Source organism: Tachyglossus aculeatus, chromosome 14, assembly GCF_015852505.1.
Source record: "Tachyglossus aculeatus isolate mTacAcu1 chromosome 14, mTacAcu1.pri, whole genome shotgun sequence".
NCBI classification, from domain to species: Eukaryota; Metazoa; Chordata; class Mammalia; order Monotremata; family Tachyglossidae; genus Tachyglossus; species Tachyglossus aculeatus.
Genome location: NC_052079.1, coordinates 4,695,609 through 4,722,545, shown reverse-complemented (window position 1 = coordinate 4,722,545; position 26,937 = coordinate 4,695,609). Strand labels below are relative to the sequence as shown.

General features: G+C 41.2%; 1 protein-coding gene across 2 annotated transcripts in view; it reads right to left on the bottom strand.

Moving 5' to 3' along the window:
* The window catches only part of MAP4K5 (mitogen-activated protein kinase kinase kinase kinase 5), a 67,095-nt gene that overhangs the window by 15,162 nt on the left and 24,996 nt on the right, over positions 1-26,937 (bottom strand). For both annotated transcript variants that reach the window (XM_038756126.1, XM_038756127.1), the window contains exons 3-18: positions 24,060-24,150; positions 23,235-23,299; positions 19,863-19,918; positions 18,857-18,904; positions 18,724-18,766; positions 18,433-18,505; positions 16,161-16,292; positions 15,175-15,237; positions 11,031-11,112; positions 10,345-10,461; positions 8,881-8,959; positions 7,225-7,283; positions 4,962-5,029; positions 3,307-3,349; positions 651-804; positions 120-217 (exon numbers count right to left, since the gene is read on the bottom strand). In XM_038756126.1, the coding sequence (XP_038612054.1) occupies positions 120-217; positions 651-804; positions 3,307-3,349; positions 4,962-5,029; positions 7,225-7,283; positions 8,881-8,959; positions 10,345-10,461; positions 11,031-11,112; positions 15,175-15,237; positions 16,161-16,292; positions 18,433-18,505; positions 18,724-18,766; positions 18,857-18,904; positions 19,863-19,918; positions 23,235-23,299; positions 24,060-24,150 (1,271 nt within the window). The remainder of the gene's footprint in view (positions 1-119; positions 218-650; positions 805-3,306; positions 3,350-4,961; positions 5,030-7,224; positions 7,284-8,880; positions 8,960-10,344; positions 10,462-11,030; positions 11,113-15,174; positions 15,238-16,160; positions 16,293-18,432; positions 18,506-18,723; positions 18,767-18,856; positions 18,905-19,862; positions 19,919-23,234; positions 23,300-24,059; positions 24,151-26,937) is intronic.

The window sequence follows — 26,937 nt, the reverse complement described above, 5'->3', positions numbered from 1 at the left end:
CCTCATGGGGATGTTAAAAGGACGAAACACCTAATGAGAAAGCACTTGGGGAATAAACACGCCATATAAAAAAAAACCTAAGGAATTGGAGAAAAATATCCATGGCATGAAACACTTACAGGGAAATCTCGTTTGTCCTTTTTTCGAGGTAACTGTGGGGCTGGTCCTAATCCTTCTGCGTTTTCACTTATCAGTTTCAGAACACTGTCTCCATTTCCTAAAAAGAAGAGAGGTTAAAGAAAAATTTCCACTTAACGTGAGAACGCCCTCAGTACATCTGCTGCCAATTTTCTCCCCGGTCCCAGTCCTCCTTTTCCTCGATACTGTAAGCTCTTCACCACCAGGGTAAGACACTCAAACGTGGGTGTCATTCTCTGGGACCCATGAAAACTGCAGCCGTGGTTCATAAGAACATAATGTTCCAGTAGGGCAGTCTCCGAGTCACCCACAAATGGAGTGGATGCATGGGAGCTGCCTACCGAAGGGATTGGGAAAAGCAAGGGGGGAAGGGGGGAAGGGGGGAATGGATTCAGGAGACAGAGATCTTATCAGCAATAGGGTAGATTCTTTTTCAACGGGCTTACTTTATTTACCCAAGGCACTGAATCTAGCCCTAACCAATCCCGGGTTGCTGACATTGCTAGTCATACCAACAGAGGAAGCCTCTGCGTGAGGACCGCAAATGGGAACACTCTGTCTTCTGTAAACGTATGGGGCTCTGTTTTCTGAGTCGGGACAGCGTTTTACGGTAGATGACTTTTCCTCGTCCGGGAGGTTGTCCTCAGGGTAGCTGTTTATTCTTGGCTAGACCAGGAAGCAAAAGCATCATTAAGGCACCATGGTTTAATCTGATGTTGTTCAGTTAACGATCTGGACCTATTCACGGGTCGTAGGGAAAATTACACCCCTAGTATCGAGAGCACCCCTGGATGGGGCAGGAGGGAATACCTGCTCAGGGTGACCCACCTTTGCAGGACCCCAACCCTCATTGTGGACGGGAGCAAGTCTGTTATATATTGGTGTCTCCCAAGCGCTTAGTACATTGCAGACTTTCCACTATTCTACCCTTTCCCCCGGGGTTGATTCCAGAGAGCACTGGGAAACCCTCTCAGAAAGCTGTTGCCCCATGCGTGCGGCAGTAAGAGCCGTCTAGTGCTCCAGTAGCCCCTTGCTGACTTGTGTGGTGGGAGGTGAACAGAGCCTGCTCACCAGCAAGGAGAGGTTCCTCAGGGTGAAGAGCCTAAAGGCAACTGCCTCTATGAACACCCCCTGAGGTAGTCCAGGTGAAGCAAGAAATCTGTAATTCACATGCAGGCCAGCCATGACTTTAACCCATGACCTCAAGCAATAACCTGTGAGTGCCCCTGTCCTTGAGTTTCCTCCACCCTTCCCAAAAGGGCTGTTTCAAGGGATATCCAACAACTGTTAAGGAATCCTACAGTACCTGACAAACCTATACGAGACACTGAATATATGGAACTGAAAAGAGGAAATTGGTTTAAGGAGGCTACTGTTTTCTGTCATACTTGGAAAGAATACAGATCTAAACCACATTGTCTAAACCATGAAAAATGGCAAGAAATACTTCTTGGATTTGAAATTATTTTCCCATTAGAGAAGCACTTGCTTGCTCATTTAGTTTTTCCATAAAGTATAACAAATAAATATGCATTTACTCAAGAGAGGAGAAATTTCTTGGGCATTCCAAAAACATGAGAGAAACCTTTTCCCTCTAGAATGTGCAAGGCTAACAATTTGCTTTTCAGAAAATACTACTTAATCATTAACATCTAGTTGGGCATCTCTGTCCTAACTGCACATCTGTCATCTTCAGGAATTCATACAATCGATTGTACTTATTGAGCACTTACTTTGTGCAGAGCACTGTACTAAGCGCTTGGAAAGTACAATACAGCAATAAAGGGAGACAATTTCTGCCCACAACAGGCTTAAAGTCTGCGAGGGAAGACAGACATCAAAACAAGTACACAGGCATCAATATAAATAAGTAGAATTATGGATACATGCAATTTCTGCCCACAACAGGCTTAAAGTCTGCGGGGGGGAGACAGACATCCAAACAAGTAAACAGGCATCAATATAAATAAGTAGAATTATAGATATATACAATTTCTGCCCACAACAGGCTTAAAGTCTGCGGGGGGAGACAGACATCCAAACAAGTCAACAGGCATCAATATAAATAAGTAGAATTATAGATATATACATGTATACGTAAGTGCTGTGGGGCGGGGAGAAGGTGGGAAGAGCAAAGGGAGAGAGTCGAAGCGATGCAGTAGGGAGAGGGAGCTGAGGAAAAGGGGGCTTAGTTTGGGAAGGCCTCCTGGAGGAGGTGCGCCTTCATTTATTTATTCGTTCAATCGCATTTATTTAGCGCTTACTGTGTGCAGAGCACTGTACTAAGCACCTAGGAAGTACAAATCAGCAACATATAGAGACTACCCAACAACGGGCTGGGCTTTGAAGGGTGGAAGAGTGATTGTTTGGCGGATTTGAGGAGGGAGGGTGTTCCATGCCAGAAGTAGGACGTGGGCCAGGGGTTGGCGGCAAGACAGGTGAGATCAATGTCCCAGTGAGAAGGCTAGCACCAGAGGACTGGAGTGTGCGGGCTGGGATGTAGGAGGAGAGAAGGGAGGTAAGGTAAAAAGGAGACAAGGTGATGGAGGGCTTTAAAGCTAATAGGAGCTTTTGTTTGATATGGAGATTGATGGGCAACCAATGGAGATTTCTGGGGAGTGATAAGTCCTGAACGTTTCTGTAGGAAGATAGTCCAGGCAGCGGAGTTTAGTACGGACTGAAGTGGGGAGAGGCTGGAGGTTGGGAGATCAGAAAGGAAGCTGATGCAGTAATCCAGTCGGGATAGGATAAGAGATTGTTCTAACACAGTAGTGGTTTGGATGGAGTGGAAAAGGAGGATCTTGGTGATGTTGTGAATGTGAGCTCGATAGGATTTGGTGACGGATTGGATATGTGGAGTGAATGAGAGAGCGGAGTCAAGGATGACGCCAAGATTACAGGCTTGTGAGATGGGAAGGATGGCTGTGCTGTGTGCAGTGACGGGAAAGTTCGGGAGGGGACAAGGTTTGGGAGGGAAGATATTCTACTCAAAGGGAGTGGAGAAGTGCAAAGTCATACAAATCATGTGTATGAAACTGTAGAAGGTATTAAGGATCTGGCTTACTTGTTTTTAATTCAGAGAAGAGAGTCTCACTTGCATATTTTGGAACATTTTTAAGGTCTTTAATGAGAAAATATTTGAAAAACACAAATTATTACGTAACTTACCTTAGGAGGTAGTGGTGGTGGCACTGCACGTTTTAAAGTTGATCTAATCAAAGAGAATAGAATTCTTTCAAAGTCACATATTTGGGTTGCCTGTAAATATTCCGTATCTTACATATAAAGCCGAAAGGCCAGTAAATCTATTAACAGGTATTTAACTTTGCAGCAGAAATGCATTCCTGTTCACAGTACAGGGTTTTGGAGGCTCGCAGACCAAAATGGAATTTCACATATGCTTTGGAAAAGTCAGTATAACATCTGTGACCCTGGCTCAAGGCAGTGTTACACACCCTTTGCTTCAACAGTGCAGATACATTTTGTAACCACCAATGGGATTGGAATAAATTGTGCATTTTACAAGACTTAGGTGGATAAACCACGTTAACTGACTTGCCCAAGGTCACAAAGCAGGAAAGTGGTGGTGCCGGAATTAGAACACAAGTTCTTCTACCATGCCCTATTCACTAGACCACAATGAAGTTTACTTTTCTTCCCTTTAAGGAAAAAATCTGGCCTCAGCCCTAATCTGCAAAGAAGAAACTCAACTGAGGTCCAAGATAATGTGAGCACGGATCACTGCTTAATACAGTAAGCAATCGGTAAATATGATTAATTGATTGAAGGATGCCATGTAGATAGGATCACTGTGGACAAGGAATATGTCTACCAACTCTGTTGAACTGTAATCTCCCAGGTGCTTAGTACAGTGTTCTACACACAGTAAGCACTCAAATACCATTGATTATGATTTTTGAAGCCACATACCACTGATTCCTGTCTCTCCTTATTCCACTGCTGCCCTGGGTAACACCAAGGCAGTGGTCAGGATCCAGGAGGATTAACACCTAGGTTGGTGGTGGGGTGGGTGGCAAGCATAAATATCAAGTAGATTTTTGAGAACAAGCATGGCCTAGTGGAAAGAGCACAGGCCCGGGCGCCAGATGATCTGGGTTCTAATCCCAGCTCCGTCACTTGTCTGCTGTGTGACCTTGAGCAAGTCACTTAACTTCTCTGTGCCTCAGTTACCTTATCTGTAAAATGGGGATTAAGCCCCATGTGAGACAGGGACTGTGTCCAACCTGATTATCCTGTGTGTACCCAAAACACTTAGTAAAGTGCCTGGCACATTGTATGTGCTTAACAAACAACAGTAAAAAAACCAAAAAGAAACATGTACATGGGTACAATATTGGCAAGAATACCTAAAGGTGTCTTGCCCTTTCATACTAAATTGAAAGCATTCAGTCCTGCCATAATGTGGGCTTTTAACACCTGTTTTAGAAGGATCTTGATCAGGGAATTAAGGGGCAATGTCCTCACAAGGCAAGCTTGTTTGGGCTCTGCATGCCATAAAGAAACTGCTTGTGCACAGACTGTAGCTCCTTGTGGGCAGGGATACATCTACCAACTCCACGGTACTGTACTTTCCCAAATATTTATGGTACAATCTTCTGCACATAGTAAGCACTCAATAAATACCATTGATTCATTGAATTTGAAGAGAGAAGAGGGGTATGAAAGGGTGGGATGGGTGGTAATCTAACAAATGAAAACTGAATATTACCAGTATTCATAAGAAAGAGTTTGAGAACAAATGTTATCTTTGAAAGATAACATTTTAAGCCTAAACACTATTAGGTTTCATTAAAAAAAAATACCTGCTGGTATTTAATCCATCAGCAAAAGGAGTCCACTGTAGCACAGAGCCAGGGCCAGTTGGCAACACCTTGCAGAGAGAAAATGCAGTTTAAAATATTGCATTGTTAATGTTGATTTAGACAGATCTACTGTATGACTGCAAATGTAACTTCCCCCCTCTCCTTACCAACCAACTCCCAACCTTCTCCCCTCTAGAGTATAAGCGGGCAGGGGTCATGTTTGTTATATTGTTCTTTCCTAAGCCCTTAGTACAGTGATCTGCACTGAGTAAGCACTCAAATACGAATGACTAACGTATCTTTCCCATTCACCTCCTCTACACTGCATCTTCTCTAAGTTTATTTTACTTGTACATTTCTATCCTACTTATTTTATTTTGTTGGTATGTTTGGTTCTGTTCTCTGTCTCCCCCTTTTAGACTGTGAGCCCACTGTTGGGTAGGGACTGTCTCTATGTGATGCCAATTTGTACTTCCCAAGCGCTTAGTACAGTGCTCTGCACATAGTAAGCGCTCAATAAATACGATTGATTGATTGATTGATTCTCTACATTACCTATGGTGCCTATTATAGTGACACTCGGGCACTCAATAAATACTAACTGAGGAGAGCTTAAAAGCAAGTAAATGGGACGCAAGATAGCTCATTTAGAAGGCCACACCATTTTAAACGTCATCCGGTTTAGTTATAAATTTCAAAATTTTGATTTTCAAATGAAAGATGTCAAAACCCCAACCCATAGCAAGGATGGGAAAAAGAATCCTAGGTAGCATTTCTCTTCTCTTTCAGTCCTAGAGTATCATCCAATTCCTAGTAGAGTACTACTGAATCTAATTCTGGTTTTCAACTTTTAAGAAGGATGTAAAGAAATTGAAATTAAGGACAGGAAAAAAAAAGACTGAAGGGTTGGATTGCACGTTTTGTGATGACAGATCAAATGAAATGGGGTTATCCAGTCTGAGAAAAGCAGGGGGAGGAATTGAGAACTGATTTCAAGAACATGAAAATAATAAAGGGGATGGCCAGCTACTTCCATTTTCAGAGAACCAGAGAAAATGTTTAAATTTTAGCTAGATATATCTAGATTAAGTCTGAATACAATAACTGCAGAAATACTTTTCCAATGAATGACATCTGTACACTTCAAATACATTGTTAGAAGATCTCCATAAAGATCAACCAAGAAGCCACATGAACAAGTATAATTTTAACATAATAAACTTCTCTGTGTTAATAGCATTAACAACTTCTTTCTAAGCAGAAACATGAGGTGCAACCACCCATTAGAATATCTCCTCTTTTGTTGTTTTTTAAATGAGAAACTCAGGTCAACAGAGCAATCTGAGCCACAAACAGTGTGACAAATGTTGTCTTGTATTTTTAAAAGTGAGAGCCCTTCAAAGTCAAGGGGCTTTGACCCCAGGTTAGCCCCCACTTCTCAGACATTTTCCCTGCCAAGGTATTGGCACCTAGTTCCACTCCTCACCATGTGCTGAATTACGAAAAGACAGCAGAAATGTACAGTCTTCACGCAGGTTATATACTTCTCTCCCCTTACTTCCCCTACTCTCAATTCCCTAAGCCATATATTTAGTCAGATAGCTATTTTGCTCCTGCTCCTACAGGATACAACCCCGGATCTTATCCCAGCTGGCAGCATGGGACAGTGAGCCGGCAGTCATTTACACTATCTTCTCCTGTGATGAATGTGTATGTTTGCCTGGGAGGGGATGGGGAAGAGGAGAAGGAGGAGCCGAGTGGCTCCAAAATCAACGGCCAAGGCAGGGAAAATACTTGCCCCCTCCCCTGCACCATGAACTTCAGAACCCAATTAATTCTTAGGGGCCATCTGTTAGCCAATGGCAGGGCTCGCAAGATGAACTAGATGGTGACCCTTTCTTCCATGTAATAGATAAAATAATCGGACAGAGGAACATCACATTGAATTGGCTACAATCCTAGAGTGACCAGAAAAAGCCAAATAATTTGAAGCTATGAATCACATTCAGACGGGATCTTCGCACAGGGATTTCCTCTGGGCTCCTGATTCAAGTAAGCTGGAAACTGAGAGTCATTAAAAAAAAAAAACATAAAAACAAACACGATATTCAAACGAAAACAAATGAACAATAAACATGTAGCCCACTTTCCCCCTCCAAGCAAAACCCCATTTAAATGTGAATTATTCACTTCTGACAACCTAATTTGCACAAAAAAAGTAGTGACAGAATAGAAAAACAAACAGTATTGTTCAGTCTCCTACCATTTCATCGCGTGCTTCTGTCTCTTTTCGTAAAGGAGGCTCAAACTGAAGTTTGTCAACTGCAAAAATAACATTGATGATGGATTTTACAAAAACGCCCTTTGTATATCGGGAGTTCTCTTACAGGATGGAAGTCCAAGCCTCAATGATATTTGAGGGAGAGGAAGTAAGAGGATAGTTCCAGGTCTCTTTCCTTTATTGTTGCTACAGGGAGTTTCTCAGACCCCTAAAGGCCAGATTTCTGATGGTGTGAGATCTCACAATGCATCCTATTTAAGATGCTGATAAACATTAGTGCCTTTAACACAGTAATATAGGCTTTCGATTCAGAAAATGTGTTCTCTCAAGTGGTTTGGGTTGGGTCTAATTTTCTTGAATTGGACTATCGGGATAAATCTTTTCCAACTTCAGGATGGATATTATATGAACAAACTGGGGTCGGCCCAATAGTCTAGGAGGACAGTGCTGACACCAACTGCTATGAAAGCCTTTAAAGATTTAACCTCGGTATAGGCTTTAGCTGGAAAAGTTGATGTTTAAAAATAAGGTACAATATTCTTATAGTAAAAAGGATAAATACTGACCTAAAATGCATAAACCCAGCCAATCAGAATTATGCATATCTTATCACAAAATTCAACAGCACGACTGTTCCCCTCTTACAGGAAGACTTTTTATGCTGATGGCCACATGAGGAGATGAGGGAGTGTAGACGGATCAGCACAATCCCTCAGGATTACCAGAAACATAAATATAGCAGAGCAGCCTCCTGATGGTAGTATACTACTTTCATTCATTCATTCATTCAATCGTATTTATTGAGCACTTACTGTGTGCAGAGCACTGTACTAAGCACTTGGGAAGTACAAGTTGGCAACATATAGAGACAATCCCTACACATCAACGGGTTCCTCTCTATACCATCAGCTAAGGAGGCAGCCCTGCGTTGAAATAGGAGATAGAGGCAGCAGTTTCTTTTAAAGGAATTCTTGGTCCTTCAGCAGCCTTATGTATAGATGTATTATCCAAACCACCTTGGGAAAAGTGCTAAAGAAGCACTCCACTGTTCTGCATGTATGTGGTATTGAAAAAATGTTTTCCTCTCTGACCTCAATCCTTTTGAGGTTGAAATGTTACAGTCGGTAGTGTCATATTTGAGCAAGAACTGATAGGTGTGTGTACACACAGAATTTGCATTCATACCGTGCCATTTAGGGGAAATTTCAGAATTTAAGAGAAAATAATTTGCATTGGAGGCTTCCAAACTTCATCAAAATGTCACACAACTGGTTACCATCCTAGCTAGTGCACAAATAACCTATTCTACACACTGTTCCTCTATTACTCACGTAATTGTGAGGAGAAATAATTATCAATGTTTATACAAAACAGCAATCTCAAACCATCTGATACTACCCCACAGCCCCCACAATTCGATTGTGGAATTAATTATTACTCAAAGGACAACATGAAAAATATTTTTTTACCTCAAAATGTGTGAATCAAAAAGGTTTTGAATATATTAAACAGTGGTTAAATAAACACAGCAGCTCTGTCCTTTAATAATATAACCACTTTGCATAAGTAAAAAGACTGAGAAATGAGTCAAGAAAAGTATTAGAACCACCAACTGAAAAATGTAACCTCAACACATACAATTAATCTCTGATGCTGTCCGCTCAGCTCTAGCATTCCGATTTGTGGAACGAATGGTGGGACGAATAACAGCAAGAGGCTGCAATACAAGCATAACTATTTTAAATAATCACACTTTGACAATTTTGACAATCCTTCCCCTATTTTCTTATGCAAGATTATTTTTTAAGCCAAGCATGCACACTATCCAAGACCAAAAATGCAACACATTGTCATTTTTAATTTGAATAGGAAAATGAGAGATTTTGAGAAGTTAAGTTCCATGGCTTTCAGAATACCACACCTGATCAAATAAACAAAATAATCCCATGCCCTGGACCTAAAAGGGCCAAGAGGGACCAAGTCTGTTTTTGTTGGGTTTTTTTTTTTTTAAGGTTCCAGGGTAAATACGGACATTATAGAATTTATTTTGGGAATTGCAAGTGAAAAAAGGGAAATGTTCTTCTGACAATGGATGTCTGTATGGCTAGAACATGATGTGGTATCTGAAGAAAGAGTGGGAAGCAGCCCGGCCTAGTTGACTTGGGTTCTAATCCCAGCTCTATCACCTGTCTGCTGTGTGACCCTGGGCAAGTCAGTTCATTTCTCTGCCTAAATTACCTCTTTGGTAAAATGGGGATTAAGACTATGAGCCCCATGTGGGACAAAGACTATGTTCAATTTGATTAGCTTGTATCTACCTCAATGCTTAGAACAGTTCCTGACACATAATAAGTGCTTAAATACCACCACTATTATTATCACTAATATTAATGAAGCTGTGCACAGGTCAAGGTATGAGCCTTATAATGCAAGCTAGATTCCTTAAGAAGTTAGCCCCTGAATTATAGGGGAAGTGATGACATTCTTATATCAGCTGTTGACATAACAACAGCACCCAGAGGCTATGAAAAGTGAAAGGGAGCACTGGCCAATGTACGCAGGGTCTATTCACTTTTGCAGGGCAAAGTTGTTTTAAACATATATGTAAGATTGTCTTGAACATGCATTTCTAGCTCTATCAGTGCATCTCATTTATGGCTACCATGACCACATGCAGCTGCCTGAGGATTTTTTAATGATAATTAAGTGCTCACTATCTGCCAGGCACTGTGCTAAGCACTGGGGTAGATAATAACACCACCACCACTAATAATATTAATAATAATATTACAAGCTTGGATTCAGTCCATGTCCCACATGGGGCTCACAGTCTTTATCCCCATTTGGCAGATGAGGTAAATGAGGTACAGAAAAGTGCAGTGACTTGCCCTGGCCTATGCTCTATCCTCCAGGCTACACGGAAGTTGGTGACAGAGGCGATTCCATGAGAGTATTTTAAAATGTTACACTCAAAAGCTTTTGACTAGGTTTTCATTAGTATAATTTTAAACAAGTGAGAACATGTGGCCATGGGGAAAAAGAAAATTGGTGAGCCACCATCCCAAGCAATTTCAAATGCCCAAGGTGCAAATGTTTGCTCACCTCAAAATCATCATCATCACCTTCACTGTAATGCGTGTGATTTTCTGGATTACTGACTTTGTCTAGCAGTTCAACTGCTAGTGCCTTTGAGAGACCAGGCTGTCCTACAAAATTGTGCTGAAACAATAAGTGATTAATTATGCATAAAATTTTAATCTTTGACCACCACTTACCAAAAGTAATATCAGAGTTTGTTCATTCAATAACTGGTGCAGAGAAACAGGGAGCAGTATCAATGAACGTGAATCACATCCCGCCCCCCATTCCCTCCAGCTCTGGTTTCTTGGTCTTGGCCCATTTTAGAAGTTCCCAATTCAAGGCTTTCCTGGCCCTCACACCCAAGAACCTCTTCAAAGCAGACAAATATTCAAACTGGGGAACAAAAGATCCTGCTCAAAGGCAGAAGCAGCTTTCTAATTAGATTTTAAGAGCCTGAATGAGGGCCCTGGGGTGCTCAGACTTTAATTAGGAGGGAAGGTTCCCAGAGTACTGTAGATGGTGGTGGAGGGAGGTGGGGGGGAGTCAGCCTTGGAACCATCTGAGTGTACACTTCATAAGCCAGGTAATCTATGCTATAAAATCTGGAGTGTGCTGTATTTCCACTCAGTGTTAAACAGTTCTAATGGCTTGGAAAATCGCTCACTGATTAGACCGTATCCTTTCCCCACATAATTTCAAGCACTTACAGTTAGAAGTCTTTCAGCTGTCGGTCTCTTTTTGGGATTTTTGGTTAGTGCTATTTTGACAAAATTGTGGAATGTTGATGACCTTTTCAAATAAAGAGAAATGATTATAGAAAAATATCAAGGATTTTGGCTTTACTTTTATGTTGACATGACTCCAGGTCTGCTTCCTAGTAACTCTCTAAACCTTCTGGGTCCATTTGGGTCACATAACTCCCACCAGTGATCGATTTACTCTGGCACATAGTTTCGGATCTCTCAAGTCAAAAAAACATGGGGGTCACACAAGAAATATTAAAGTATACTATCCATGAAACAAAAATTGCGCCTGCAGTATCTGGGTAAATGATTTGACAGTGATTTGCGTGCATGCACTGAGGCAAATAGAAAGTAAATTTTCCTTTTCACATTGACCGGCTTGAAAAAGCCAGGTTTTATTTTCAATCAATGTTATTTACTAAGCACTTACTCTGTGCAGAGCACCTACCAAGTGCTTGGGAGAGTACAATATAAAAGAGTTGGCAAACATGTGCCTGCCCACAAAGAAATTTACAATCTAGAGGGGATGACAGACACTAATGTAAATAAATTAGAAAACTGTACATAAGTGCTATGGGGCTGAGGGTGGGGTGAATATTGAGTGCTTAAAGGGTACAGACAGATGCAGAAGGGAGAGGGAACTGGGGAAAAGTGGGCTTAATCAGTGAAGGTCTCTAGCAAGAGGTTTGAGTTTAATACGGCTCTGAAGGTGGGGAGAGTGGTGGTTTGGCATACATGGAGCAGGACAGAGTTGCAGGCCAGAGAGTTGATGTGGAAAAGGGGCTGGAGGTGAGAAAGATGAGATCGAGGCACAGTCAGCAAACTGGTGCTTGAGGAGTGAGGTGTGTGGGCTGGGCTGTGGTAGGAAATCAGGGAGGTGAGTTGTGAGGGGGTAAGCTGATTGACAGCTGTAAAGGTAATGGTAGGGAGTCTCCGTTTGACAAGGAAGTGGATGGACGACCACTGGAGGTTCTTGAGGAGTGGGGAGACAGGAACTGAACGTTTTTAGAAAAATGTTCCAGGGCAGAAGGAAGTATAGACTATAGTGGCGAAAAACAAAAGGCAGGGAGGTCAGTCAGGAAGCCATTGAAGTAATCAGCGTGGAATATAAGTGTTTGGATCAGCATAGTAACAGTTTAAATGGAAAAGGAAAGGAGGACTTTAGCGACGTGAAGGTAAAAGCAACAGGATTTGATGACGGACTGAATATGTGGGTTGAATGAGAGACAATGAGAGACAATTAAAGGATAATGCCACGGTCATGGGTTTGTGAGATAGGGAGGATAGTAGTAATATCTACAGCGATGGGAAAGACAGAGGGGGAGAGGGTTCGAGTGAAGATGAAGAGTTCTGTTTTGTTCACCTTTAGTTTGAAATGTCGATGGGACATCCAGGTAAAGCTGTTCTAAAGGCAGAAGGAAATGAGAAACTGCAGAGAGGGAGAGAGATCAGGGCTGTAGAGGTAAATATGGGAATCATCCACATAAAGATGGTAGCTGAATCCATGGGAGGGAATAAGTTCTCCAAGGAAGCGAGTGTAGACGGAGAATAGGAAGCCCAGAACTGAGCCTTGAGGGACCCCCTCCCCCACTGTCAGAAAGAGCCCCTGAAAGGGTCTGAGAAGACGAGGTCAGAGATATAGGAGAACCAGAAGAAGACAGTGTCAATGAAGCCATGGTTGGATAATGTTTCAAGGAGAAAGGGGTGGTCCACAGTGCTGAAGGAAGCTGAGAGGTCTAAAAGGATGAGGATGCAGTAAAGGCCATCAGATTTGGCAAGAAGAAGGACAGGAAGAGAGAGGGACTGGAGAGGAGCAGGAGAGTTTTTAGGGAGATCACACCTGATGGCTTCAATTTTATCAATAAAGTATGTGGTCAGGTTATTGGGGGAGAGAATTGGTGTCTGTGAGGACAGGAGGTTGAGGAGGGTACTAAATATTTGGAATAGCTGAAACGGGCAGTGAGTAGATTTGTAAACCAAGAAACGGTAGTTAGGGTAGGGAGGCCAAATAGGGCAAGCTGGCTTTAGAATATTGGAGGGGGTCCAAGGAACAAAGGTCTCTGTGGAGGAACAGTGCAAGTTTGTGGGGAGTGGGTATGATGGAGAGAGAGCAGGTGAGGATGCTGTGGTATGAAAGAGGAATTTAAGAATTGCTGAGGTAGAGATGATGCAATCAAATGTGTGCCCAAGTTGGCAAGTGAGTGGAGTAGGAGATCAATGGAGTTGAGGAGAGGAAGTGAACAGTGGAAGGGTTGTCAGGGACATCTACGTGGATACTGAATAACAATGATAATAATGACAACTCTGGTATTTAAGAGCTTACTATGATGCCAACCAATGTACTAAGTGCTGGGGTAAATAAGGTATTTGCAGCCTGTTCCACACGGGGCTCACGGGAGGGGGTGGGGGTGGGGGGGGTATGTGGGGGTATATGTGTGTGTGTGTGTGTGTGTGTGTGTGTGTGTGTGTGTGTGTGTGTGACCGGGAGATCTAGACTGTGAGCCCACTGTTGGGTAGGGACCGTCTCTATATGTCACCAACTTGTACTTCCCAGCACTTCGTGCAATGGTCTGCACACAGTAAGCGCTCAATAAATACGACAATGAATGAATGAAAAGGTAAGGGAGGAGGGGTTGTGCCAATGGAGATGAATTTGGTTTCCTCGCCCTCGCACAATCTAAGAAGCAGGGAGAACAGACATTAACTCCCCCTTTTACAAAACAAGCTCAGAGAATTTAAGTGACTTGCCCAAGGTCACACAGCAGTCCCAAAAATATTTAAAGAGTGGGAGATTTCACAAGCAAAAATATGCTTCCAATATAAGTACTATTCTGGTGACAGCCTGGTGCTTTTCTAGACTCCTGTAGTGGGTCCAAGTGGTTATTAGAGTTCAGTGAATCTAATGAGCATGAATATAAATATCATTACAAGCAGCATAGCTTAATGGATATAGCATGGGCCTGGGTTCTAATCCTGACTCCACCATCTATCTGTTGTGTGATCTTGGGCAAGTCACTTAAATTCTCTGGGCCTCAGTTACCTCATCTGTAAAATGGGGATTGAGACTTTGACCCCCATGGGAACGGGAACTGTGTCCAGGTGGAGTAATTTGCATATAACCCAGCATTTAGAACAGTACTTGGCACATAGTAAGCACTTTACAAGTACCATAATTTTATTATTACCATGACTGAAGGCATTTGCAATGCAAGCGGTCATTTCTAGTGTGTGTGTCCGTGTACACCTCTCCAGCTAGCCAACAACAAAATCTGCAGATAATGGTGGGGGTGACTGGGAGAGGTAAGGGAGGAGGGGTTGTGCCAATGGAGATGAATTTGGTTTCCTTGCCCTCCCCTCAACCCCAGACTCCAACACTGAGTTCCTCTGTCTCTGAATGGGGGTACTTAGCTGTGTGCCAAGAGTATAGAAAGTATGATAAATCCTGTGTCGGCCACCCTTTTTGATGGAATTTGTGGGAAATCGTTAGCTGGGCAAATGTGCTGAGACAGTTAACTAGTCATTTTCATGTGTTCCCATTTTAAAACTATTTAATTATTTATTTTCAGTACTACTTGTTAAGTGCTTACTATGCCCCAGGCACTATACTGGGCTAGATACTAGCTAACACAGTCCTTGTTCCACATGGGGCGCACAGTCAATCTCCATTTTACAGATGAGATAACTGAGGCACAGAGAAGTGAAGTAACTTGCTCAGGGTGACACGGCAGACAAGTGGCGGAGCTGGGACAATAATAATACTAATGATGGTATTTGTTAAGTGCTTACTATGCGCAAAGCACTGCTCTAAGCACTGGGGAGGTTACAAGGCAATCAGATTGTCCCACTGGGCAGCTCACAGTTTTAATCCCCATTTGACAGATGAGGGAACTGAGGTCCAGAGAAGTGAAGTGACTTGCCCAAAGTCACCCAGCTGACAGTTGGCGGGGCTGGGATTTGAACTTATGACCTCTGACTCCAAAGCCCGGGCTCTTTCCACTGAGCCACGCTGCTTCTACATATGGGACGTGGAATTAGAACCCACGTCCTTCTGACTCTCAGGCCTTTGCCTTATCTACTAGGTCACTGTTTCCCTATGCACTTTACTTACCATTTTGTTTTTTCCTTTAGTTTAGGAGGTTGGAAATTGCTTTTGGTCATTAAGAACAGGGCCCTGAAATAGAAAATGTAATTAAAATAGAGATAATTACATAATTTTCAGTTTTATTCAAGTATACAGTAATTGGAACAAATCTAATATAATCAAATAGTACCAGATGATTCAGTATGTCTTCACTGATGAAAGCTGAGATTATCAATTTAATAGCAAGAAAGGAGCCAATTCAGGTAATTTAATAGCATTTTTGGAACAGAGGTATTTTATACATTAAGAATCACTGATTCAAGGCAGCATCCACCTTTACAAGATCACTTAAAAAAGAGGTAAGCACTTTTTAGCTTAAGGCCCTAATTTCATTTTAGAGAACTGTTTTCAACTCTATAAAGGACTATTACATACATTAACAATCAATTTTTGATGGTCATGGGGAAAATAAGATAAAAGTTAATCCAAAACTCACTTTAGCCAGTGTTCTCAATTTTCACACTTCCTCTGTACCTACACTATACCAGACTTGCTAAAGAACTGCAAAATGTTCCTTTCAATTTTTTGCTTCTTTTACTAGAATCACCCTAAATCAAGCAGAGAAATGGCCCGAAGGAGGGAAACAGAAGTAAAAAAGGCAAGGGCCAGGATAATCAGACCCCCAAAATCACCAGTGGACCAGATGGTGATCAGCTGTTTGCTAACAATTGTAGCAGCAGCTATGAGAGTTAGAGATAAGGATGACCTTCTTGCTGCTGACGGTTGTTTAACACAGGAACAATTATCAAGGGAGGCTGTGGTATCTCCTTCTTTGGAAATCTTTAAAAATAAAATAGCTACTCATCTGACTTGGTTATTCACAGTCCTTGCCTGAAGGTGGGCTTTGGACAAGATGACTTGTAAATCTCTTTGGATTTTTTCCAATGGGATTCAGTCCATATATTTGACCACTCTGTGGGTTCATTACCAGTTAACAGAAGACGTCAAAATACCTCATTGGGTGAAGATCAAACATGGGGGGTTGGAGTTCTCCAAGTTCAATTGCTGTTATGCCTACAGCCCAGATATCACAGAGTTGGTTGTAACCACCGTTCTTCTCTACTGCTGCAACTTCAGGAGCCATCCTGGGGGTAAAAAAAAAATAAATAAATAAAAAATAAAACCCTATAACATTCCATCTTTTTGATTCTGAGAAACTATAAAGAACTATTCCTTGGAACTATCTGACTTTTTAGCTTCACACATTGTGCTTGTAAAAATGCTATGGATGGCCATCAGCAAACTCAACATCAGTGGAGCCTTCAGATAGACTTTCCTGCACAATGAAGTGACATGGCCAAGAAGCTCCCGGGCCCATTTATGGCACTGAAGATTGCAAGGAAAAAGGTGAGAGGACTTCCATCACCACTGGGTACTGTATTGCTTGAGTGGTCTCCCCTTCTACTTCGCCACCTCTTCTGCCCTTCCAGAATCTGACAACCACCACAAGTCAGCAGGCTGGGAAATTCTGAAGTTCACTGATTTGTTGCAATATCTCCTAGCTCTCACCCTTCTAGTCTTCAGGCAAGAGGGATTTAATTTTTACGTCACTCAGACTCTTAAATTAGATACAGAACTGAACTCTTATCAAATGACTACTTCTAATTACAACAATCTTTTGAACACTGGTATTTACTGAATGCTTACTGAGTGCAGACCACTGTACTAAACTCTTGGAAAAGCACAATATATCAAGGAGTTTGTCTACAGGACAAGACAGCCATTAAAATGAATATGGAGAGGGGAAATAGTAGAGAATAAGGAAGTGCTGTGGGGCTAGGGTGAATATCAAAGTGCTTAAGAAGTACACAGCCAAGTGCCTGGACAATGCTGAAGGAAGGGTGGATAAGGGAAATGAGGGCTTAGGGATGATCACCTGGAGGAGATGCTGATTTTAGGAAGGTTTTGAAGGTGGGGAGAGTAGTAAACTGTTGGATATGAAGGGGGAGGGAATTCCTAGCCCAAGGAAGGAGGTGGTCAAGTGGTGGTGGAACAGATGAGACTGAGGTATAGAGAGTAGGTTAGGATTATTTTGATGACTGGTTCAGTCAGTAACAATATTGTCCACCCTTCGGAATTGAAAGGATTTAAGTAAAATGCAGTTTTATTTCCAATGCAATTTGGTTATCCTTGTTATCTGGGTGGTCCTATCATAATCATAGAAAGCCCTACAATACTGAGCTCACCTCTCCCAATCTCGCAGCTACGCAAGCCCTGGAGCCAGCAGAGAGAAAGAGGTATCCCTCCCACACCCAATTCTCTGTAAAAATCAAGTCCACTCCTGTCTCATTCAGGAAACTGCTGGTCTGCGTGGTGAGTTAAGCTCCCCAGAAATGCAGCTGCCTCGCCTTTATTGCTGAAGACTCTATGTCCTGAGGTGGCTTGCAGAACTCTGAGGACCCCAGGTTGGCCAGGAGTTTGGAGCAATGGGAAAGTGCCCCAGGTAGCATCCAAAGAGTTACAGCAGTATAGGGGAGAGGGAGGGAAAAAGAGGGGAATGGGTAGTGTCATTCCCCAGAAACCTCATGCCCTCTGGCATAATTCTGTTCCCGAATGATCCCTCGAAGGTAAGGTGATTTGGGAGAATAGTGTCTGGTCCCCAGCACCCACATCCTGAAAAACTGGCCCAGTTTGGACCCTATCCCTCTGGGGACACCCACAGTTCAGAGCAGAGTTTCCCCCAAGTTGTTCCAAGTCTCCGAAAGGCCCGTTGAACCTGAAGTCACCTAAGGAACTGGTTGGGTTCTGTGAGTTCTTGCCAGAGTGCCTGGGAAAGATGCTTTGGAAAGGGTACTCAGAGGCTCAACCTGGTACTGGTGTGCCCTGCCTCACACATGGAACTGTGTGTTGTTGGAAGCTTGCTCCGTCTGGGATCAACTAATCTCCCTCCCCCATGGGTTTATGCACAAGTGGAGCTTAAAAGATTTCATCCACTCTGTTGCTCCCGACAACACACCTCTGGGGGCTATTAACTACCAGTAGCTTATGGCAGGAGAAAGTTAGGCCCAAAGATAGACCCAAAATAGTGAAAACCTCTGCTTTAGGTCATAAACTAGGTCAAACTGCACAGAACCTAAGAGAGAGAAGCCAGGATTTGTGTCTTCTCTTCAAGAGCCGTTTCCACCATCACATCTTCAAGTTACAATACCATTCTAGAATCTTCAGGCTGATTATTGATACAATCCAATGACACTACAAGAAATTCAGACAAAGGCAATTTCTTACCAGTAAGGGGTACCAATGAAAGATTTCCTCTTGGCAATTGTAGCTGTGATTTTTGCTGCTACTCCGAAGTCAGCTGTGGAAAGAGAGTCATTACATTCTGCAGAAGTTTAATAACCTGACAGACACACACATTCAAAATATAAGATTCCGTTAAATGCTACTTGGAGCTTAACATCATACATCTTTGACCTTTAAATAAAATGAATGAAATCTCCGGTACAAGATCAAATCTGGACAAATGGCTTAAACAGTTCATTTTAAATAGTAAATGAAGTTCTAGAAATAACATACCCAATTTTACATCACCATGGTCTGTTAGTAAAATATTTGCACCCTAAAAGAAAAGCACATTAGGTATAAAATTAGGACTATGAAAATATTATTGCCCCTGAAAAAGCATAGCATTTTAAATATTTAACCATACCTTGATATCTCTATGCATTTTTCCCTTTGTGTGTAGATAGGCAAGTCCCTAAAGTAACAAACATTTTAATCAATAAATACAATTAATTGATTGATTTAATCAATTAAGACTCCTCACATATTACTGAAATTCCAAAATTCCAAAATTTAAGAAAAAGTCTCTAATTTCAAAAGTAAACTTGTACACAGTAGTAAAGTTGGGAAATTCTGGATCTTGAAAAAACAACTAGATAATTAACTTTCATAAATACTATCCATTTCCTGGTCTTAAAAATCCAGGCATGCTTTTGTCCTGGGACCTGTTTGGTAAATTCTATAATATGCTACTCAACTACTTCCTTTTATTACTGTGTCTGATCTCATCATTTAGGTACTCCAGTGATTATCTGTTCAACATACTTAGTAAATATCATTATTAATATTGCTCAACTGTTTACCATTTACCAGTTATGTGAATGAGAGCCAGAATTTTTAACTAAAAAATTTTGTTCTTCAAGCATGATGTACTGTTCATGCTACCAAAATCAAAGCATACAAAAAATACATGAGGTTTATGTCAGCTTGTCAGTAGGCAATAGACAAGCTTATATAAATCCCATTTTATAAACCATATTTCTGTCCAGTTATATATTTCTTCTCAAAGATGTACAACTCTTCCCCAGATCTATGCAAAGTTGCATTCCTGCTAAACTGTCCCTTTAAGTGTACATCCTTCTGGATTTTGATATTTTAGTCAACATTATGGAAATATGTACTGAATTACACTAAGCATTACCAGCTTAAAGTTACAGAAACAGTCAATGAAGTGGTAGCACCACACATGGTGCAAATATCTGAAATTTAATATTAAAAAATTAATACTTCAAATGAGAGGATATTTAGTTTATCTTCTTGCCTTCATGCATGATGTTCATTCTAACTGAATTCAGTCTTGAAAATAAATTTAACCATTTATGACATTTCCATTTGTAAAAGTAGGATTTTTTTTTCTAGTTAGACTACTATACCTGTAAAGTTTCTCTGCAAACATAGGCTATTTGTAATTCAGATAACGGTCCAGTAACTAAAAAAAAAACAAAACAACAAAAAAAAGCAAAAAAATAAGAATGAATAGATTTACAATTTCAATTTCCAAACAGTCTACATTTAACATGTTTGCTAGCTAAAGCAAATATATTCAAGGATTTATTGTAAATCTTCTCTCTATCCTACAAAAATGGAATAACTTTATCCAGACCCAGTTCCAGGACTTGAAAAACATGCTGGCAATTAGATACTTTAACTTGATCAATTACCAATCGTCTAGATACATAATCACAAAGCCACACATTCTAAGACCCACTTCATAGCTTTGTCTGCAGTGGGTGATCAATGCTACCTCTAAAGAGGGCAAGAGGGAGCATGTCAAAGTTAGTTGGGAGAATTCTGTGAGCCAAGACAATACTGGCTATAGAAGCTTGCCTTAATACATTTTTTCTCCACTACTCATCATTCATTCAATCGTATTTACGGAGCGCTTACTGTGTGCAGAGCACTGTACTGCTATCCAATACACTGTGTCAAAGAAAAAGAAAATATCCCTAACTTTAAATCAGAACACTATAAACTATGGAAAAGGTGCTCTTATCAGTTTGATTCTTGGAATAATTACACCACACATTAAATCACCACACATTAAATCATATTTGAATTCAGAACTCTTAAAATGGACGATTTTGTGCTGAGTACAAATCGTTCCGATGAGAACTGACATAGTCAGAAAGTCAGAAGCAATTGGAAAAAGAGGGTCTAGTATTTGTGTACTTCCCAAGAAGAGCACTGCTTTTTTCACCAGGCTTTATTTGCTGTCTGATGCAGTTTCATTAGCAAAATGTTCTAAAATGCCTGGGAATCAAGTTGATCTCTTTAAATTCAACTATTAGATAAAAGCTGCGGAAGCACCCATTTGTAACAACTTATCTACAAAAACGGAGTTAGTAAAGAAGCAACACTCCTCTGTTTCTCTCTCTCTCTTTTTTTTTTTTTTTTTTTTTTAAAAGGAAGCACTTCCTTTTGCAGGAACTGAACCAAATTAATGGTAACAATATCCTCAGGCTAAAGTATTTTCTAGACTGTGAGCCCACTGTTGGGTAGGGACTGTCTCTATATGTTGCCAACTTGTACTTCCCAAGCACTTAGTATAATGCTCTGCACACAGTAAGCGCTCAACACGATTGATTGATTGATTTTCAAGTACATTTGCTTTTATTCAATACAAAAATCATCCAGAAAGACAGAGTGACTGATAGACTTTAGCTTCAATTTAAAGTAAACAAAAAATTAAAACAACCCCCTCCTCCCACCCCACACACCAAATTGCCCACACCTAATGAAAACCAGGGTGAAAGCATAGGGAGACCTTCCAGAATCTGTCAGACTGTGAGATCAATGTGGGACACAGAAACTGTGTCCAATCAGATTATCCTGTATCTACCCGAGTTCAGTACATTGCTTGGCATGGGGTAAGCACTTAAATATCATCATAATTTTAAAAATTCTTATATGAAGCAAGATCTATAAGAGAAAACAAATTAGAATATATCTACATTTTTTCAAAAAGCTTGTTACTTTATATTGCTCTTTAAAAATCAGTGATTGATCATTATATAGGTATGAAACTTTTGTTTCTGTATATACTTAAAAACAGAGCTATACACTGTAATTTTCTGAAATCTAGAGGATGTCTTTATTTTACTGAAACTACCAATTTATATGTGTGATATAAGAAAATGAAGATTTTTTAACATAAGATGAGAAATGATTTATTTTTCTTCGCTTCCAGTTAATCTAAGTTTGGAAAATAGCATGGTCTCGTGGAAAGAGCACAAGTCTGTAAGTCAGAGGACCAGGGTTCTAATTCCTAGTCTGCCAACTGCCTGAGGTGTGATGCTGTGACTTCTCTGTGTCTCTGTTTTCTCATCTGTGAAATGAAGAATAGATACCTGTTCTCCCCCCTAGACTGTGAGCCCCATGTGGGATAGGGACTGAATCCAACCTGATTAACTTGCATCTACCCCAGCGCACAGAACAGTGATTGACCCATACTAAGCATTTAATATCACTATTAAAATAAACCACACCTTCTCTTCAAGTCAGAATGGACACTTTTTGAAACCTAACCTGTTTAGGGTCAGAAAATTAGAGCTTTTAAAGAAAATATCAAAAAAAAAAAACGAAGAAAAAGCTAACACAAAACTAATACTTTCATCATGTGAAGAAATGTGTAATGAAATAGATCGACAACAACAATGCAAGACTACTAAGTCATAAAATAATATCAAAATCAACAACTAATAAAACAGTGACAAAAAAAGCAGAGCTTCCAATGTATTGTGTTTAGCTGCGTTAAAAGCATTCCTGTCCGGGGTGGGTGTGTGTGTGTGTGTGTGTCTCTTTCTCTCTCTCTCTCTTCCTCTCTTTCTTCCCATAAAGTAGAAGCATGCAATTGGAGCTGGCTCCTGGGAAGGCTGGATCAAGGCAGAGAAAGGAGCGGGGAGAGAAAGCAAAGAGCTTAGGAGACAGGAGCAAAGTTGTAACAAGCAGCGTAGCTTAGTGGACAGAGCATGAGGCGGGGAGTCTAAAGGACCTGAGTTCTAACCCCAGCTCTGTCACATATCTGCTGTGTGAACTTGGGCAAGTAAAATCTCTGGGCCTCAGGTCACTCATCTAGAAAATGGGGGTTAAGACTGTGAGCCCCATATGGGACAGAGACTGTGCCCAACCTGATTTATTTGTATCTACTCTGATACTTAGAACAGTGCATGGCACACAGTGCTTAACAAGTAACATAATCATTAATATTAGTAATAGTGGTAGAGTAGCTCCTCTCCCTTCTTGGGTTTCTGTGCCTCCCTCGGAGCAAATGAGGAAGGTACTGGTTCCAAGGGGTTAATCTGATCTTTTAGACTGTGAGCCCACTGTTGGGTAGGGACTGTCTCTATATGTTGCCAACTTGTACTTCCCAAGCGCTTAGTACAGTGCTCTGCACACAGTAAGTGCTCAATAAATATGATTGATTGATTGATCTTGCAGGAGAGCCCTAGAGAACTGAGAAGGGGCCAGCCCATGGAGAGCATCTGGATGCAGTTGGAGCAGACCTCTGACAGGGACATGAAGAGAGGCAGCCGAATGGTCCAGGATTTTAAGCCAAGAGGTCACTTTAATTTAGTCCTACCAGAAGTTTGGTTTAACTTCTACAATATTAGCTCTTCTTAAAGAGACTGCCTGGAAATCATCCTCACAACCTAATGTGTGGTTAAGTGTGGGGCGGAGAGGAAAGTTGTGCACCCTTTCAAGTTTAAAACGCTACAGCATAAACATAAAGACCAATCTCATCATACCGTGATAAATGTCTTGGAGTGATCCTCCACCACAGTATTCCATACAGATCCATAGTTTTTCACGACTATTTTAAAAATAGAAAAGAAGTTAGAGAATTGAAAGGTCCATCCTACAAGGCCTTAAAAATGGCTCATCTCCCTCTCCTTCCCATTTGGGAGCAACCCTCCTGCCTCAACTGTTAAGCAAAAGCTGAAAAGTAGCAACCACTGACTGTGTTTAACCGGCACTTATTTTTTATTTTAAAAGGTTTCACAACAATGGAAGTCACATCCACAACATTGGGTTTGGATGTAATTATGGTCAGTTGCAATAATGGTATTTTATTTTTGATACTGGAAGACATATTCTCTATGTCAATATCCAAATGTATAAAAAACATTGCCCTTTTTCTATTAACAGGTCTGTGATGTTGCAGGAGATAGCGGTGAATTTAGCCAAATTATAAATCGCTGACAGAACAGAACTTTTAGACAAAATTCCCCAAAGCTTAATAGTTTGGGATGGAATCTTAGTCTCTGTTTACTAATGACAGCAACTCAAAGTTATAAAATACAGCAGGAGGTCAGTCTCTCAAGGGGCAAGTCTTTCAGTTGCCCAAAGCGGTGGAAAGTAATGTGCTGTGAATGAATATGGGGAAGGATATAAATAGTTCTTCAAAATGTACTCTAACAAAGGCAAGTATTGAAGGAAAAGAAAGGAAACCAGTGCAAAGTTCACATACATTTAAGAAATCCAGGCACTAGACAAGAAACCTCAAGAAGTGCATTCATTCAGAAGAGGAACGCTCTTACATGAAGCAAAGATTCAAATGGGATAATTTTTACCTGAGATAGCTCCCAGAGTAGGATACAATGTTGCAATGTTTACATTCTTTTACCATAAATATTTCTTGCTGTATCAGTGAAAAATCATCTCCTGAAAAACAAAATAACAATATATGGGCATGTTAACAGTGAATGTTAAACTGGAATTCTAAATGCAAATGAGGAAAGGTAATCTTTTGTGACAACTCCCTGGAATTGCACTCCATTTTCATTAAAAAAAAATCAAATTAGAATACACTTGAGTTAATGAACCTTTTCATGGGGTTGAAATAGTAACTATATCCTAACTCCATCATAACTTTAAAGAAAACAGGATGTTTGCTTCATAAGGAGCATCTCACCTGAGCTGACCAAATAACCTAATCAGGTTTGGGAATCTAGGATACTGGGAAATAAAATACTCAATCCCTGCAAGATATCGTCCATTTCAAACTGCCCTCCAATAGACCTATCTCCGGAGGGATATCAAGGAACTTCAGGTGCAAACAGAGGACTTTGGCTGAAACACAAGGACTTTTAAGAATGAAGGTAAAGTAAAAGTATCAAACAGGACCCAGGATAAGAAACAGTTACCTTATTATTATTTCCTATTAAAGGTATTTGATTTTTCTTTACTGGCAAATGAACACTGCATGGTTTCCAAACTGCACTGTGGCATTTTGCTATTTAGCAAAGACAGGCCTCAGGATGTTAAACTGTTCTTTTGTATGGATTCTCAAGCAACAGAAAAGTGTTATATTTAGATAGATGAATCATTCTCTCAGCATACTAGAAGACTGATCTTGATTGTAAAAATGTACTTATGTTCATTATTTTAATCATACTTATTGAGTGCTTACTGTGTGCAAAGCACTGCATTGCCCACTTGGGAGAGGACTATACAACAATAAACAGACACATTCTCTGCCCACAATGAGCTTACAGTCTGTCTTTGAAAATACCATACGCTACTACTGGAGGGGTTAGTACTCGGGCTCTTCATTGCACTGGGCAGGGCACAAGGAATCAATCAATCAATGGTATTTATTGAGTACCTGCTATGTGACGAGCCCTTTACTAAGCACTTGGGATAGTACAACAGAATTAGTGGGCATGTTTCTTCCTCAAAACGAGCTTACTTACAGTCTAGAGATCCAACGTGGGCTTCTGTGCCATGGGATTTATCCCTGGGACTGGTGGGGAAGGAACTGTCGTGCTCCTTGGATAGCAATGAATGGGAGGGGAGCATTAGGCTGTGAGGCTGCAGCCGACGCTTTCTGCCACCCGTGATTCCTTAGGTATAGATATTTTTAATTCTGGCCCTTCCTCTCCGAAAATTTGCCACACTGCTGGAGCCCATTGGGAAATTTGCCAATTAAATACATACATTCATTCAATTATATTTATTGAGTGCTTACTATATGCACAGCACTGTACTAAGCACTTGGGAAGTATAAGTTGGCAACATATAGAGACGGTCCCTACCCAACAATGGGCTCACAGTCTAGAAGGGGGAGATCTAGAAGGGAGAGACAGACAACAAAACATGTGGACAAGTGTCAAGTCATCAGAATCAATAGAAATAAAGCTAGATGTACATCATTAACAAAATAAATAGAACAGTAAACATGTACAAGTACAATAGAGTAATAAATCTGTACAAACATATATACAGGTGCTGTGGGGAGGGGAGGGAGGTAGGGCGGGGGGGATGGGGAGGAGGAGATAAAAAAGGGGGCTCAGTCTGGGAAAGCCTCCTGGAGGAGGTGAGCTCTCAGTAGTAGTTGTACATGAATTATGAATTAGCTTATCACCAGCACTATCTATCTATCTATATATATATATATACTGAGCAACGAGGGCAGGCTTTGATGTTTTTCATAGGCTGGAGGTGTGCAAGGCCGTTCTGGCCCTTGCAACCCAAACCCCATTTCATTGGGCCTGCATCAATTAATCAATCATTGGAATTTAGTGCTTACCATGCGCAGAGCACCGTAATAAACGTTTGGGAGAGTACGATACAATGGAGTTGGTTGACACAACCCCTGGCCACAAGGCACTTAAAGTCTTAGAGAAGCACTGTGGTGACTTGCTCCCTTTACTCGTTCCCCCGCTGACCCCCACGCCAGCCCCACAGCACTTGCGTAGATATCTGTAATTTACTTGTTTATATAATGTCTGCCTCTCCCTCTAGACTATAAGCTTGTTGTGGACAAGGAATGAGTCTTTTTACTACTGTACTGTACTCTCCCAAACACTTAGTACAGTGCTCTGCACACAGTAAGCGCTTAAGTACGATTGAGTGACAATGTCTAGTGGACAGAGCATGGGCTTGGGAGTCAGTAGCTCCACTACTCGTCTGCTGTTTGAACTTGGGGAAGTCACAATTTCGTTGTGTCTTAGTTCCCTCATCTGTAAAATGGGGATTGAGACTGTGAAGCCATGTGAGACATTGACTGTGTCCAACTTGGCTACCTTGTATCTACCCCAGCACTTAGTACAGTACCTGGCATGTAGTAAGCATGCAAATATAATAAAAAAAAACTTTAGTCTCCCACTGACCAAGATACTGCTCTGTGGTGCCTTTCCAAAGGAAGAGAGCAGTAGTGCCTTGCAAGTGGCAGAATGGAAAGAGGGGAAAAATGAAAAGAAATCGTAGGAAAGGTGAGAAGACAGAAAAGGAAAGGGAGAGAGCTCTCCTCCCCCTGTTCAGAGTGAACACGCCCTAAGTAAAAGGAAGGGAAAAGGGAGAAAGGGAGTGAAAACGCTCAATGTGAAATTTCTTCTGTGTTTTGGGGTGGCTTTTTCTACAAGTCTTCCTCCCTCTTCATTTCCATCCTGTCGCCAAGAGTACCAATGGAGCTGCTCTTTCCCCAGAGGTCCAACTCTTGGGACCAGT